This window comes from Dermacentor silvarum, chromosome 3, assembly GCF_013339745.2.
Source record: "Dermacentor silvarum isolate Dsil-2018 chromosome 3, BIME_Dsil_1.4, whole genome shotgun sequence".
In the NCBI taxonomy this organism is placed as follows: domain Eukaryota; kingdom Metazoa; phylum Arthropoda; class Arachnida; order Ixodida; family Ixodidae; genus Dermacentor; species Dermacentor silvarum.
Genome location: NC_051156.1, coordinates 64,022,575 through 64,036,803, shown reverse-complemented (window position 1 = coordinate 64,036,803; position 14,229 = coordinate 64,022,575). Strand labels below are relative to the sequence as shown.

General features: G+C 48.0%; 1 protein-coding gene across 1 annotated transcript in view; it reads right to left on the bottom strand.

Annotated features, from left to right (window-relative positions):
* Positions 1–7,800: 7,800 nt before the first annotated feature.
* LOC119444434 (arylsulfatase B) overlaps positions 7,801–14,229 on the bottom strand; it is a 69,608-nt gene continuing 63,179 nt past the window's right edge. Inside the window, exons 9-10 of the mRNA XM_037708835.2 lie at positions 12,385–12,821; positions 7,801–8,154 (exon numbers count right to left, since the gene is read on the bottom strand). Coding sequence (XP_037564763.2) covers positions 8,026–8,154; positions 12,385–12,821 — 566 coding nt within the window. The 3' untranslated portion in view covers positions 7,801–8,025. The remainder of the gene's footprint in view (positions 8,155–12,384; positions 12,822–14,229) is intronic.

Sequence of the window (14,229 nt, the reverse complement as noted above, 5' to 3'; positions counted from 1 at the left end):
TTTCCCCACTGACTACGCCCGCGATGCCATTTCCAAAGCAGACGAGGCACGCCAAATAGCTCGCCATCGCCTTACTACATCGCAAGGACACCAGGAGCACCGCTATGACTCCCGTCATCGGGACGTTATCTACACTCCGGGTGCCCTTGTGCTTTTATGGACTCCGACTCGGCGTGTTGGGCTCTCCGAAAAATTGCTTTCTCGGTACTCCGGACCCTACCGTGTCTTAAGGCGTGTAACCGACCTCACTTACGAGATTGGCCCTCTCGCGTCGTCCTCTCCCTCCGTCTCGTCCCCTACAGACGTTGTCCACGTGTCCTGCCTTAAACCCTACCACTCGCCCACACCACAGCAAGCACCGTGACGGTGCTTCAGCGGCCGGGGGTCATGTCACGGAACTATTCCTCAAGAGGAGCGTCGATGAAGAAGACGTTGATCTAGCGCGCTCTCGCCCATATGGTTCCGCGCTTCATCGCATTGGAAATATATTGTAAATACGGTTTACTGTTGCGTCTGCCTCCCCGTAACAATATATATATATATATATATATATATATCTGTCTAATCTAGCCGCCTACGTCTTGGTGCTCTCATGGTCGTATCGTTAACTTGATATTGACCAAAATTGGCATACTATGACAAGGGTGTATGACGAACATAAATGATAGGTCATGACATAAGTGTCATGCAAGCCATAAAAGAGCTGCCTATGTCTTGCTGCTCTCATGGTTGTATCGTTAACTTGGTAGATACAAAAATTAGCATAGTATGACAACAGCGTATGAAGAACATAAATGATAAGTCATGACATGCGTGTGTGTCATTTAGCTCATAAAACAGCCGCCTAAAATGACAATGACCCAGCGAAAAAGCATTAAAGCTCAAAAACCACCGAAATGGGTTCGGACGTGGGTACTAAGTGAAGGAAACACTAAGGGATGGTGGTTGAAGCCATAGTCATGAGCATGACTCAGTAGAAATGACAATCACTCAGCAAAAAAGATTAACACTCAAAAAGCTGACAGACCAACGCCCTGTGGGAATCGATTTTATGCGAATGAGTGTACGGGGAGCCTACCAAGTTAACGAAACGACCATGAGAGCAGCAAGACGTAGGTGGCACTTTCATAACCTACATGACACCCATGTCATGACATTAAAGACATGAGTCCTCAGGAGTCTCTTTAGCTACACCTCAAGGTGTAGAGACCTTAAGGCGAAAGCTTTAGTCATGCTCATGAGTCATGACTATGACTTCGACCATCAACTTCGCCGCCTTTTCGTTCACTTAGTACAACATCCGAACCTATTCGATTCGTTTTTGAGTCTTATTCTTTTTTCGCTGAGTCGTTCTCATTTTTGCTGAGTCATGGTCATGACTATGACTTATACCACAATCCTTTAGTGCTTCCTTCACTTAGTACCAACGTTCGAACCCATTTCAGTGGCTCTTGATTTTTATCTTTTTTGCTGAGTCACTGACATGTTTGCTGAGTCATGCTCATGGCTATGACTTCTACCATCATCCTTTAGTGTTTCCTTCACTTAGAACCCACGTCGTAACCCATTTCAGTGATTTTTGCATGTTAATCCTTTTTCGCTGAGTATTGTCCTTTTTGCAGAGTCATGCTCATGACTATGACTTCTACCACCATCCTTTAGTTTTTCCTTCACTTGGTGCCCACGTCGGCACCCATTCCAGGGGTTTTTGAGTGTTAATCTTTTTTGTTGGGTCATTGTCATGACCTACATGACATGCATGTCATGAAATTTATGTCATAACCTGTCGCCTATGTTCGTCATACACTCCTGTCGTACTATGCCAATTTTGGTATACCTACCAAGTAAACGAAACGACCATGAGAGCACCAAGACGTAGGCCGCTGTTTCATAACCTACATGACACGCATGTCATGACATATCATTTATGTTCGTCATGTGCTCTTCTCACGGTATGCCAATTTTGGTATATACCAAGTTAACGAAACGACCATGAGATCACGAAGACGTAGGCGTCCCGGCCACGGCGGCCGCATTTCGATGGGGGCGAAATGCGAAAGCACCCGTGTACTTAGATTTAGGTGCACGTTAAAGAACCCCAGGTGGTCCAAATTTCCGGAGTCCCCCACTACGGCGTGCCTCATAATCAGAACTGGTTTTGGCACGTAAAACTCCATACTTTAAAAAGACGTAGGCGGCTAGATAGATAGATGGATAGATACTGTCAAAGTAGGAAATATTCGCCAAGAAATGCTTCGCATTTAAAAAGATCAACACTCAAAAACCACAGAAATGGGTTCGGACGTGTGTACTAAGTGAAGGAAACACTAATGGATGGTGGTAGAAGCCAGAGTCATACCATGACTCAGCAAAAATGCCAATGACTCGGTGAAAAAGGTGAAAACTCATAAACCAGTGGAATTGGTTCGGATGTGGTATTAAGTGAATGAAAAGGCTAAAGGTTGATGTTCAAAGTCATGGTCATGAGCATGACTACGGCTTTAGCCTTGAGGTTTCTTAGGCGTAGCTAAAGGGACTCCTGAGTAGAGCACTGCACGGGCCGATTTTTTAAGCCCGGGCCAGTTCTTACGTTGGGCTGCCCGCCCGAGCCCGATCAAAACTTTTATGGCGAGACCCGGGCCAGGGCTCGGAAATAATCTACGTTACCCACCCGGCCCGGCCCGCCACCCCTTTATGTTAGGCCCGAGCCCGACTCGAAACCGGCCCGAACCCGGCCCGAGACCGAAAAATAATGTTCTTCAGAGTTTAGACGCCCGAGAATAACTTGCTGCACGTTACATGCACACCACCGGAAAGCCCGAGCCCGGCCCGGGCCCGGGTCAAAAAGCACACGCCGTGCCCGAGCCCGGCCCGAGCCCGTGAAAAAGTTGCAGTGGCTTAGCTCGGCTATGCCAGGATATACGTAGCGTTAGCAAAGGTTCAGCTGATTATTCTTAGCTTTCCTGGTTGTCTAGATTGTCAAGGATTGGTAACGCTAAAGAGTGGAATCTTCTGCTTAACGAGAAAGTTCTTGCACGTTGTACAAACCCGCGCCACGGTTTCAGCCCACTGAGGCGCCGCCGCTAAACTCAACGTTTCACGCATGACACTACTCAGCGGCGTCAAGTCTTTCATGTGCCATAGTCTTTCGCACACGTCGCACACATATCCAAACGGATTGTTTACGAAGTCCGTCTGGAAGGTCCGAGTCGCACTGGCGGTTTCGCTGAGTTTCACAGTATATTCAGTCGATCGGCGAGCCTTGACGTCATCGACGGCGTTTTGTTGTTGCTGCAGGGGTGGTCGGGCACGTCGCTCAGCCTCCTGGCGACGCCGCTTTGCTAGACGTTCGTCCCTTTGCTCCAGTGTCTCCGCAGCACGTTTAGCCTTCTTCTGTTCATTCCTCCTACGCTCAACCGCTAATTGCCAGGCAACTACTTCGGGATCCGATGAGTCAAGCTTCTCCGTTCTTCTGCGCTGTTGAGCAGCATTTGCGCTCTCCTTCTCCATGGCTATACCACACTGGCAAACGCCAGTCAGAAGCGCAGCCGCTCCAGCGCAGTGTCAGACGGCGACTGCACAGCGAGCGCGCGCCGGCGCCAGTGCGTCTACCACGGCTACGACGTCACTCCTCTGGAATGCGCAGACCGGCGGCGGTGAATCGCGCGCGGCGGCGGCGGAGTGCGCGAGAGGTGCCGGCTCCGGTGGCTCCGGTGCGCAAACCGTGTGACATCACTGATCCTTGCGCATGCGCAGCACGGCTCTTGATGTGCCTCGCGAAACGGGCTTGGCTAGGCCAGTGTAGCTAACGCTACAAAAACTGTTCGAGCCCGGCCGGGCCCGGGCTTTCGGGTAAGCCCGAGCCCGTGCAGTGCTCTACTCCTGAGGACTCATATCATGAATGCTATGACATGCGTGTCATGTAGGTCATGAAAGAGCCGCCTACGTCTTGGTGTTCTTATGGTCGTTTCCTTAACTTGGTAGGCGCCCCGCACACTGCTTCGCATAACATCGATTCCCACAGGGCGTGGGATCTGCCTGCTTTTTTTTGTCTCCATTCTTTCCATTCAATTTCCTGCTTGTCTATTTAAATTTTCAATTAACCTGTACTTGGTTGCCAACTTTTTTGACCTCTTCCTCTATTTTTTTGTCCACGCTTTGCAGCTACAGATACTTGTGCAGTTTAGGAGCCCATTTATTTTCATCCATGTCTTTCCATGTCATCCAGTCTCTCTTTATAACTAATCTTGCTCTGCGCTTCTCTGACTTCAAAAGAGGCCCAACCAATGTCACCTTTCCCTGCCTCATTTCTGGTATTACCGTGGGCTTCCACAGACAACCGACTATCGATCTTTGGTTAAATTCCAACCCCTTAAAGGTATCCGATTTTGAGCACAGAATGGCATTTGCGAAGTGTTGCGCTGCCGAGAGCCTCTGGTAGTGAAAATCAATTCGGAGTCCCCACTACGGCGTGTGTCATAATCAGATCATGGTTTTGGTACGTAAAATCCCAGAATTGATATTTTGTGAGCCTGCTTGCCATCACTCGGCCGTTATGACAAAGCATGTGTCATTTATTAAGACGTTGATTTGGGCGGATTGGAAATTCGAATCTGGAATCCACGCATTAAATGATAGGAAGGCGGCAGCATGGATTAACGAGCAGTGTGGGTGGTTAGTATTCTAATTGAGATTAACGGAGTAATTTGATGGCGTTTGACAGGTGGCGTAATGCGTAGTACAAATAGCCGTTCGTCTTAGAGTAACAGAATGGGTTCTAAGCGAAGGGAAAGGTAGCCGTTGGGAGTAGAACAAAAATAGTTGTGTAGGGTTTTCTGGCGCAAAAGCAACCAAAGTTATGATGCCCCGACCACAAGGTGGTTGGCACTAGAAAGATTAGGACAAAAGAAGACATTAGGAAACTTGCAGGTGGCAGGCTGAAGAGTCGGCTGGCACAGGTCACGGGTAAGTAACGATAACTGGCAGGAAGCCTTTTCTATTGTTTAGCGCGTAAACTTGGGGCAGGTTGAGAGAGCCCTCTAATTATAACAAAGTACGCGACTGCTGGTTAGCCGCACGTATGGTTACTCACCTCTGTTTTATGATTGCTTTCTTGTGTACAGACGAACACTAAATTGCCAGGATAATAATCGAAGCCGCAACGATAGATAAGCTTGACAAATAGTGCGCAATTACTCCTTCTTTTTCCTTATCGAGGAAACAATTTCTTGTTGGCTGTTTGCTCATGCTTGGTATTTGTCTCGTAAATACAAGCCCGCAACCCGGCTTTTAATAAACCATTATTGAAAGTGGTACTTGTGTGTTTCGACTTCTTTCCGTTCTGCCCGAACTACTTACGCTAAGAACTATACAAGATGCCGTAGGAATAAGACCGACACTCAACCGTGACAGGAAGTGCTCGTCCTACAGTGCCGTTAGAGTATTCTCATGACTGCGATCCTGACCAGCAAGATATCAACAAAGGCGGTGGTGCTACGTGCGTGGCCTCCTCGATGTACCATGGTCAATCCTACAAGTGGCCGCCACCGAATATCGTCTCTCCACTTGGTCTGCCACAACAAGGTGACGCCGCAGGCTTGAAGTCTCCAATCGAAGTATTTATTTATTTATTATAAATACTTTCAAGGCCCGAAGGCACTACAGAAATGAGTGGTATATTATTACAAACGTTAGCTGTGAAATAACAGATAAAGCGTTACAAGGCATTTCCCAATGCGTTCTTGAATCGTTCTGCATCCACAATGACAGCAATGAAGGAGGGAAGGTTGTTCCATTCGGGTTATTGTGCTTGGGACGGAAGATTCATGATATAAGTTAGTGCGACACAATGGCAAGCTTACATTGAAACGGTGATCGGTTATATCTGAAACGTAGCAAGGCGGTGAAAATAGAGCGAGTTCAACACTTGATTGTAGTGGTATATTTTATGAAAAAGATTCAGGCGGGAGAATTTGCGGTGGAGGGAAAGGTCCCGTGAGTTTAATGTTCTTTTCATGGACGTGACGCTAGAATGACGGGAGTAGTTAAACAGGATGAAACGCGCGGCTCGATTCTGAATTGCCTTGAGGGCAATGAGGGATGTTTGACTAGGGTTTTATATGGCGCATGCGTATTCTAATTTTTAGCGGACGAGGGTTTTGTAAAGCATTAACTTAACGAGAGTTGGTGCAGTGGAAAAATTTCGACGCCAATAGCCAAGCATGCGGTTCGCGTTGCTAGTCACATATTCAATATGAATGTCCCAGGACCGATGAGACGTGATGTGAATGCCGATATATGTATACCAGTGAGCGGGGGGTAAAAAAAAAACATTAAGGAAATAAGTAGGCATACTTTGAGTAGAAGAACGCCTAGATATACGCATGTTTTTACATTTAGTTGGGTTGAGTCGCATAAGCCGATTAGTGCACCAATCAAACACACTACCGAGGTAACATTCAAGTTTAAGGGAATATGTATTGTTAGTGATCTTTTAGTAGATTACACGGTCATCTGCGAAGAGCCGGATAGCTGAAGTTGAAACGCAGGAAGAAAGGTCGTTCATGTAAATTAGAGGAAAGGAACGAGAACAGACCCTTGCGGTCAGTTAATGCAGTAGGGACAGAAGAGACGTTATTAGCTGTCACGTACTGGGTGCGGTTAGGCAGAAATTGTTTTACCATGTTAAGACAGTGGTATCTATATTAAGCTGACAAAGTCTGAAGGCGAGTGAATCATGCGAAGCCGAATAAAGAGCCTCTGCGAAATCAATGAATATACAATCTGTTTCAAATCCCAGATCTGCAATAATGAAGAGGTCGTTAGTAAAAGATAGCAGTTGCGTTTCGCACGAAAACGTGTTTCGGAACCCGTGTTGAGAATTACTGAAAAAAAAATCATTGCACTCAAGGAAATCTATAAGGTGTGAATATAATATGTGCTCTAATATTTTGACAGGTATGCACGTTAACGAAATGGGACGGTAATTGACAGGAGGATGTACATCACCTGACTTAAGCACGGAAACTACCTTCCATACCTTTAATTCCGAGGGCAGCGCCTGCATTTGTCATGACTGTTCAAAAAGTTTCGATAGAATCGGCGATGAATATATTTTTTTTACACTTCAGCATATTCGATGAAATGCAATCAGAACCTGCAGATAACGAAACCATTAAATGATCAATCGGTAAATCAGTCTCTCAACATGAACAGCATTGATCTCGATAGGGTCCATTCGTAGGAAAGAAAAGCTTGGGAATAGTAGAAATAGAGTGGGGACAGATTTTTGAAAATATGTAGCAAATTTAGAGTTCAGCATTATATGCGTCGGTTTGCGCAGGATACAGACAGCTTGAGAGCGAACACACAGCCTAGCCGTGGGAACCAAGTTGGGGCAACCCGAGCGCGTGGCGCTATTAGCGAGTTTTATTATTGGGGACCCAAGAAAATTGCAGGCTGCAAGTGCTCATGCGCAGAGCCGAAGCTATTCTTTGGTTCTTACGTTCGCGTTGACCCAAAACTCAAAAACTAGCGGGGCTCCCCGAGCCGTCTTGGGTCGCCCTTGCGAACGACGAGAAATCGCGAGATAGATCAGAGAGCCGTACGAGCCACAACCATCCAAATCAATTCTCTCCCTGACTTTGCTTGGCTTAAAACAGCATACTTAATTCGTAGTATTAACGGTAATTACATTTCTTACATTTTATTGTTGGCCCCATTTTTGCTCAACAATGCATTCTGTTCGTTTTCACTTGTAAGAAAAGCTTTTCTACTTTTTTGCTTTCAACCACCTTTTTTATTTCCCCCACTGCGGCGTCCCGAGCACTCGACCCTACGCTGTCTGCCCTGTTTGACCCAATTCTCAAACTCTGCTGGTCCTCTAAACCCAAGATCAGCCTGCCCAACGCGCCTTGGGGGGACCCAGAGTCTTGGGTCCCCAATTCTAAAGCTCTCTATTGTTTCGCTGCCAACGTCGGATGCGCTTCCGCGTCAGAAGTGCATCTCAGTTCGACACGCATATACTCAGTCCACCCACGGTGCCCAGACGCCGTCGTGGTACTCTGGACTTCCCCGGGGATCGATGGTCTCGTCCACGGGCGGGACAACGCTCTCGTTGTAGACCTCCAATCTCTCCAACAGCATCGACACAAGCTGCACGAAATAATGGCATATTACTTCGTGGGACACGGGAACAGTGCAGAAATCTGCAGTGCGCTAATGAAAACGCGGAATAAAAAAAGGGCATGCGTAATTGTGACGGAAAATTGCAATCACGTGCCGCAGACAGGTAAATGAGATGTAATACAATAGAATTTTATTTCAAAAGTATGTTTTTGTTGCGTAATGATTAAAATAACAGTTCAAGTTCTGTTGTGTTCATTCAAAAGAGTACGAAGTGTATTTGACAATATTTGAAAACTACCATGCAGCAAGATTTAAAAGTATGCACACGCCACGTAGCGGTACAAAGCCAAGGTAATGTTTACCGTCGCTTGGAACGTCTCAAATGTTGTAGTTAGAAGAAAAGTGTAAATGAGCAAATTATAGAGCAACATGAAAAGCTCGCGATCCAGCTTCCAGTTGCTCAATACGTGCTACAATACGTGTTATTCCGAGCGTGCAAGAAGCCCGCGAAAACACGATAAATTGCCGCGCGACTGGCCGCTCGAGACAATTTGCGTATATTCACGGGCTTCTTTTACGCTCGGAATCACTTTTATGTAGCACGCATTGAGCAGCAGAAAGTTGTAGCGGGAATTTTTCATGTTGCTCTACAATTTTATCATTCACACTTTCCTTCTAATCGCAATATTTGAGAAGTTGAATTAAGACTAATTATGTAATTAGGCGGAATGCACAGAACTGTCAGCCCTTCCACTGGGTTGGAGACGGAAGACCAGCGAAGCTGTACTATAGTGGGAATTATGTATTTCCAATTATGACTATTAAGAGGTGATGGTGTAATTGGTTATTTGAACTACTATAGAATGAGAAATATATATGATCCGGTGGTTTTCTTTTATTTAGTAACCACAGGGACCATGGCCTTATGGTCGCTACGGTACACCGCCATAGGGCGTACGACAAAGGTTGGCGCGCGTTCGGTGTGAACGCCGGCAAAACGCCGCCGCCCTCGACAACAGTTGTGCGCGTTGCTGGTACGGCTTCTTTCCCTCCCTTCCGTCCCCCGACGACTTTTCGCGCGACGGAAGTCGCGTTTGCGCTCCGCCATGCGTTCGCTCCCCGTGAAAGCGCGTCCTTCGACCTCGCGTGCTTTCACTCGCACATAAGTCGCGTTTGCTTTCCGCCATGCGATCGCTCCCCATGAAAGCGCGCGTCGCTCGCCCTCACGCGCATTCACTCGCACGTAAGTCGCATTTGCTCTCCGCCGTGCGTTCGCTCCCCATGAAAGCGCGCGTCGCTCGCCCTTGCGAGCTTTCGCTCGCACATAAGTCGCGTTTGCTTTCCGCCATGCGATCGCTCCCCATGAAAGCGCGCGTCGCTCGCCCTCACGCGCATTCACTTGCACGTAAGTCGCATTTGCTCTCCGCCGTGCGTTCGCTCCCCATGAAAGCGCGCGTCGCTCGCCCTCACGCGCATTCAGTTGCACATAAGTCGCATTTGCTCTCCGTCGTGCGTTCGCTCCCCATGAAAGCGCGCGTCGCTCGCCCTCACGCGCATTCACTTGCACATAAGTCGCATTTGCTCTCCGCCGTGCGTTCGCTCCCCATGAAAGCGCGCGTTCCTCGCCCTCGCGCGCTTTCACTCGCGCATGCAGCATGCGGCCAATGAGAGTTTTCGTGAAATGACCGTCCTAGCTTGTTGCCATGAGCGATGGCAAGTGCGGAGGCTGAGGAAGTTGCCATCGCACTTGCCATCGCTCACGTCAAGATGCTAATACGGTCGTATCACGTTCTCACGAACTGGGAGGCCGCCTGCCTCAACTTCCTGAAAGGACGCGTTTGTTAACCTGCGCTCGATATCCTCATAAGGGCACATGACGCTGGCGAACAGCTGCACTTTCGAACACCTCCGATCAGGCATAAGATCACATGGACACCTGGCCACATGGGGCGGGAGGAAAACCAGGCGGCGGATAGGGTCACTTGAGGGTATATAAGCCGAGCACCCGATCATCCTGCCCCTGAGGCACCCGTTCCAGTACCGTGTAACTATTCGTCCATTTTAAATTATTATACGGGTACCCGAAGAAAATGCTCTCCACCCCATCGCTCACGCACCAAAGAGGAGGCTACCAGCTGGAGACTTATCCAGGCAGGTACCTACCCCAACCTCCACCTCCTCAGCAAAATCCACCGCACGGCATACCCTTCACGCTGCCCGTGGTGTTCCGAGAAAGCCACTCTATTCCACATTACATGGGCGTGTGTCGTGCAATTACTGCCTTACCCCCCATCCAACACCCGAGCGCGGAGCGGTGGCAGTCGCTGTTGGCCAGCGAGGCCTTGGACGATCAGCTTAGCCTGATTGACAGGGCGCGCAAGCGTGGCGAGGGCGAGCGGAGCACCGCAACACGTATCAGGAGCCTCCGATCTTCAATGACTCACCGCGAATCTTACCATCGCGCAATAAAAGTTTCAATCCATCCATCCATCTATTGCTGGACGCGCTGTAAAAGTAGCCTGCCCGTGAATATACGCAAATTGCCTCGAGCGGCCAGTCGCACCGCAATTTTTCGTGTTTTCGCGGGCTTCTTGCACGCTCGGAATAACACTTTTATGTAGCACGTATTGAGCAACTGAAAGCTGGAATCGCGAGCTTTTCATGTTGCTCTACAATTTGCTCATTTACACTTTTCTTCTAACTACAACATTTGACAAGTTGATTAATTAAGACTAATTAGGTAATTAGGCGGCATGCAAAAAATAGCCTGCGTATCTCCAAGCGACGGCAAACATTACCTTGGCTTTGTCCAGCTACGTGGCATCGTGCATATTTATAAATCTTGGTGCATGGTGGTTGGGACACTCTGCATAAGTTCGCACAGCGCGCGGCGTTTGTGCGAGCTGGTATCTTTCTAAGCTTTTGTTCTCATAGTATTTGCACGTTTATCCTACAGCAACTTTCATCCTGAAAATAGGTGCGCAAATATATTAACTTCTAACAAGTAAGAAAAAATCCCATTAATTTTATTCGGTGTGTGAAATCTACTATTCAGTTAGATTCTTATATCGAATAGCTGGTATTCGCTATTTCGAATAACATAAGTGGTTTTATAATAATCGATCACGCAAGGATGACTGACAAAACGGTTTGTAACAAACGCTTTATGTCCCTACCACATTCATAACCTGTGAACCTGAGATATAAAGCAAGCCAGCGAAAATATTTGTTATCAACGATTGAATTCATTGCACAAGTCGATTCGTATTTGATTTCACTTAATAACTTTTCGCCCATGTGTAAAACACACGCTCGCATTTCAGGCTGCTGGAGCACAGAATACTTCCTTTTCACCACACTATCGCAGCAGAGTATTTGTGATCCCGCAACACTACCATTCCAACCATGTTTACCAAGAAAAACTATTTTGTGGAGTAGTCAAATACAGATACACCCTTTTAATGTGTTTAAACGCAAACACGCTACATCACACGTATAGTAAGGAAATTTCAAGTGGAATTTCCTGTAATACCGCATTAACAGTCCCGCTCCATTGAGGGCGATAGAAGGGGGAGGTGAACCACGTACTGTTTCGCCTCTGTAACAAGTCCTTCCTACCATTTTTCCTTTTGTATTACTTCCTTTTTGTACCGTGCTAGCAAGATGTCTGGAGCCTTGCGCGGCCCAACTGTGAAACGACACTAACGCATTGTCGGCACAAATGTTTCTTCATAGTGTAAAAGGAAAACAGTCTGAATTCTTGCGGTTACGTATATTTACGTTTTGAAATGTACAAATAAAGTTCCCTACGCTAGATGGTAGAACCAGAAGTCTTCTGGACCTGCACGTGCGAACATTAAAATGCTCTTATAATGAATGTTGACTACGCAACTAGGCTGCATCACACAGTCTATAGTTGGCCTTACAGAACAAATTTACTTCGCAACAGTCTAGAGGAAAGGAGTACAAATAAATATGTTTGAGCCACATATAATAAGAAATGCTACTAATATTCGTTGCTATTCTGACACGCCGCGAGTGGCACGCTGCAGCTTTTAAAGTGAATAGCTTTCTGTGGATCTTTTACCCGTTTTCGGGGTAATTACGGTTCACACAGCCGATACCGAGTTGCCTGACGCGTTCGTCGTCGAATGCCAGTGGCGTAGCCAGGCGGTGGCACACAGGGCCCACCCCTTTGCCCCCTGCCTGTCTCCGGTCAAGTGCGTGCCGCCCGAACCTCCTAGATTTCGCACTTACTTCTGGTTGTTCTTCGGCCAAGTTGTGCAGCTCGCAAGGGTCTTCCTCGATGTCGAACAGGTAGCGTTTGTCGCCAGCCGCGAAGTTACCGGCGGCGTCGTCTGCGCACGTGATCGTCGCTTCCCGCCTCCACTGGCTGGCGTGCTCGAAGATGTCCTCCTTCCCGTACAGGCGTCGGAGAACGCCTGCCGCGCTGGAATTGCGCATCAGGTCGTCCAGGTCTCCGTAGGGGCGGCTCCCTCCTGGTATCTCGAAGTGCTGGTCCATGTCGCCGAAGTCTCCCAGGACTAGCTTCCAGTTCCGGTAGCGCAGCGCCGCTTCGCCCGAGCTCCGGTCGATGTTGATCAGGATCTCCGATCGCGGCGACTCCTCGCCCTCGGTGAGTGCCCGCCACATGTCGAAGCCGTCCGCTGGTGTCAGACGTTCCACGTCACCACCTGTACACGGACAAGAGTTGCGAGCGATGCGTACACGTCCGCTTCGTTGCGCCATCTCTGAAGCCGTGTGTTGAATCCAGTGGATTGTAAAAAGGCTATAACTTTAATTATTTGATTCAGGCCTACATATCACCCAAGCGGGTATTACAATAGGGGAAATTGGCAATAACATCTCATGTGCACCATATAATTGCGCACTATACACCACAAAATGTGCACCATATAAAGAGAAAGGCCGACTCGCTCGAACGGCGAAGCACTCGCACCGATAGCAAGGTCTTGAATGCTTTGCGCTTGAAGTCTTCCGACGGTGTATAGGCAAGTGCCACTATACGCGGATGCGACATACGATGCTGCGCCAAAATTTCTGGCACCCTTAAAATTAAGCTTTACCGCGCCGTGTAGGGCATGTAATGACATCGCACAGGCGCTACTACGCTGCCTGTAAAGAGCGGAGCCAGTGAAATGACATATTTCAGATTGTGAACACTGACATTGTTTTGCACGTTTGAATAGTCTTACGAGACTTAAGATTACAGGCATGCGCTGTGAATGAAATGCTCTAACTTTTAAGCATGAAATGCTTTTAGCTCCCGTTGTCGGCGACCTTCAACTGACCTTGAGCCAAAAGCCAGACTCGTTATCCGAGAGCTCACAGAGAATATTCCGGCACTCACAGAGAATATCCGGGCACTCACAGAGAATATCCGCGCACTCGGAGAATATCCGCGCACTCGGAGAATATCCGCGCACTCGGAGAATATCCGCGCACTCGGAGAACATCCGGGCACTCGGAGAACATCCGGGCACTCGGAGAATATCCGGGCACTCGGAGAATATCCGGGCACTCGGAGAATATCCGGGCACTCGGAGAATATCCGGGCACTCGGAGAATATCCGGGCACTCGGAGAATATCCGGGCACTCGGAGAATATCCGGGCACTCGGAGAATATCCGGGCACTCGGAGAATATCCGGGCACTCAGAGAATATCTGGGCACTCAAAGAGAGCATCTAGGCAACCAGTCAAAAGTTAAGAAAATGCGGTCTCTGGGCCCGAACGCTTTGTACAGGACCGCATTACATACGCTAGTTACTTCCCAAACAAGTTACAGAAAATATTGCTTCTGATTTCTTTATAACGTTTGTTCACAATTTCACTCAAGCTCTAGCTTCTAGTACGCTGAAGTTTTATTTGTAATTTTTAATAGCGACGTTCAAAAGGCAGATAGAGGGCACCGTACATCTTTTGGCGCTGAGACATGGTTGCCTGTGCTCTTTTGGACTGCGAGTGGTCCGTGAGTCGTGAGCGGTCCGCGACAAGAAAAAGTAGCGACAGACACTGAGCGCGCTGCACTGTTGGAAGAAGAAAAGCAATTAAAGGCGGTGGAACCAGAGGTAGCAAAAGG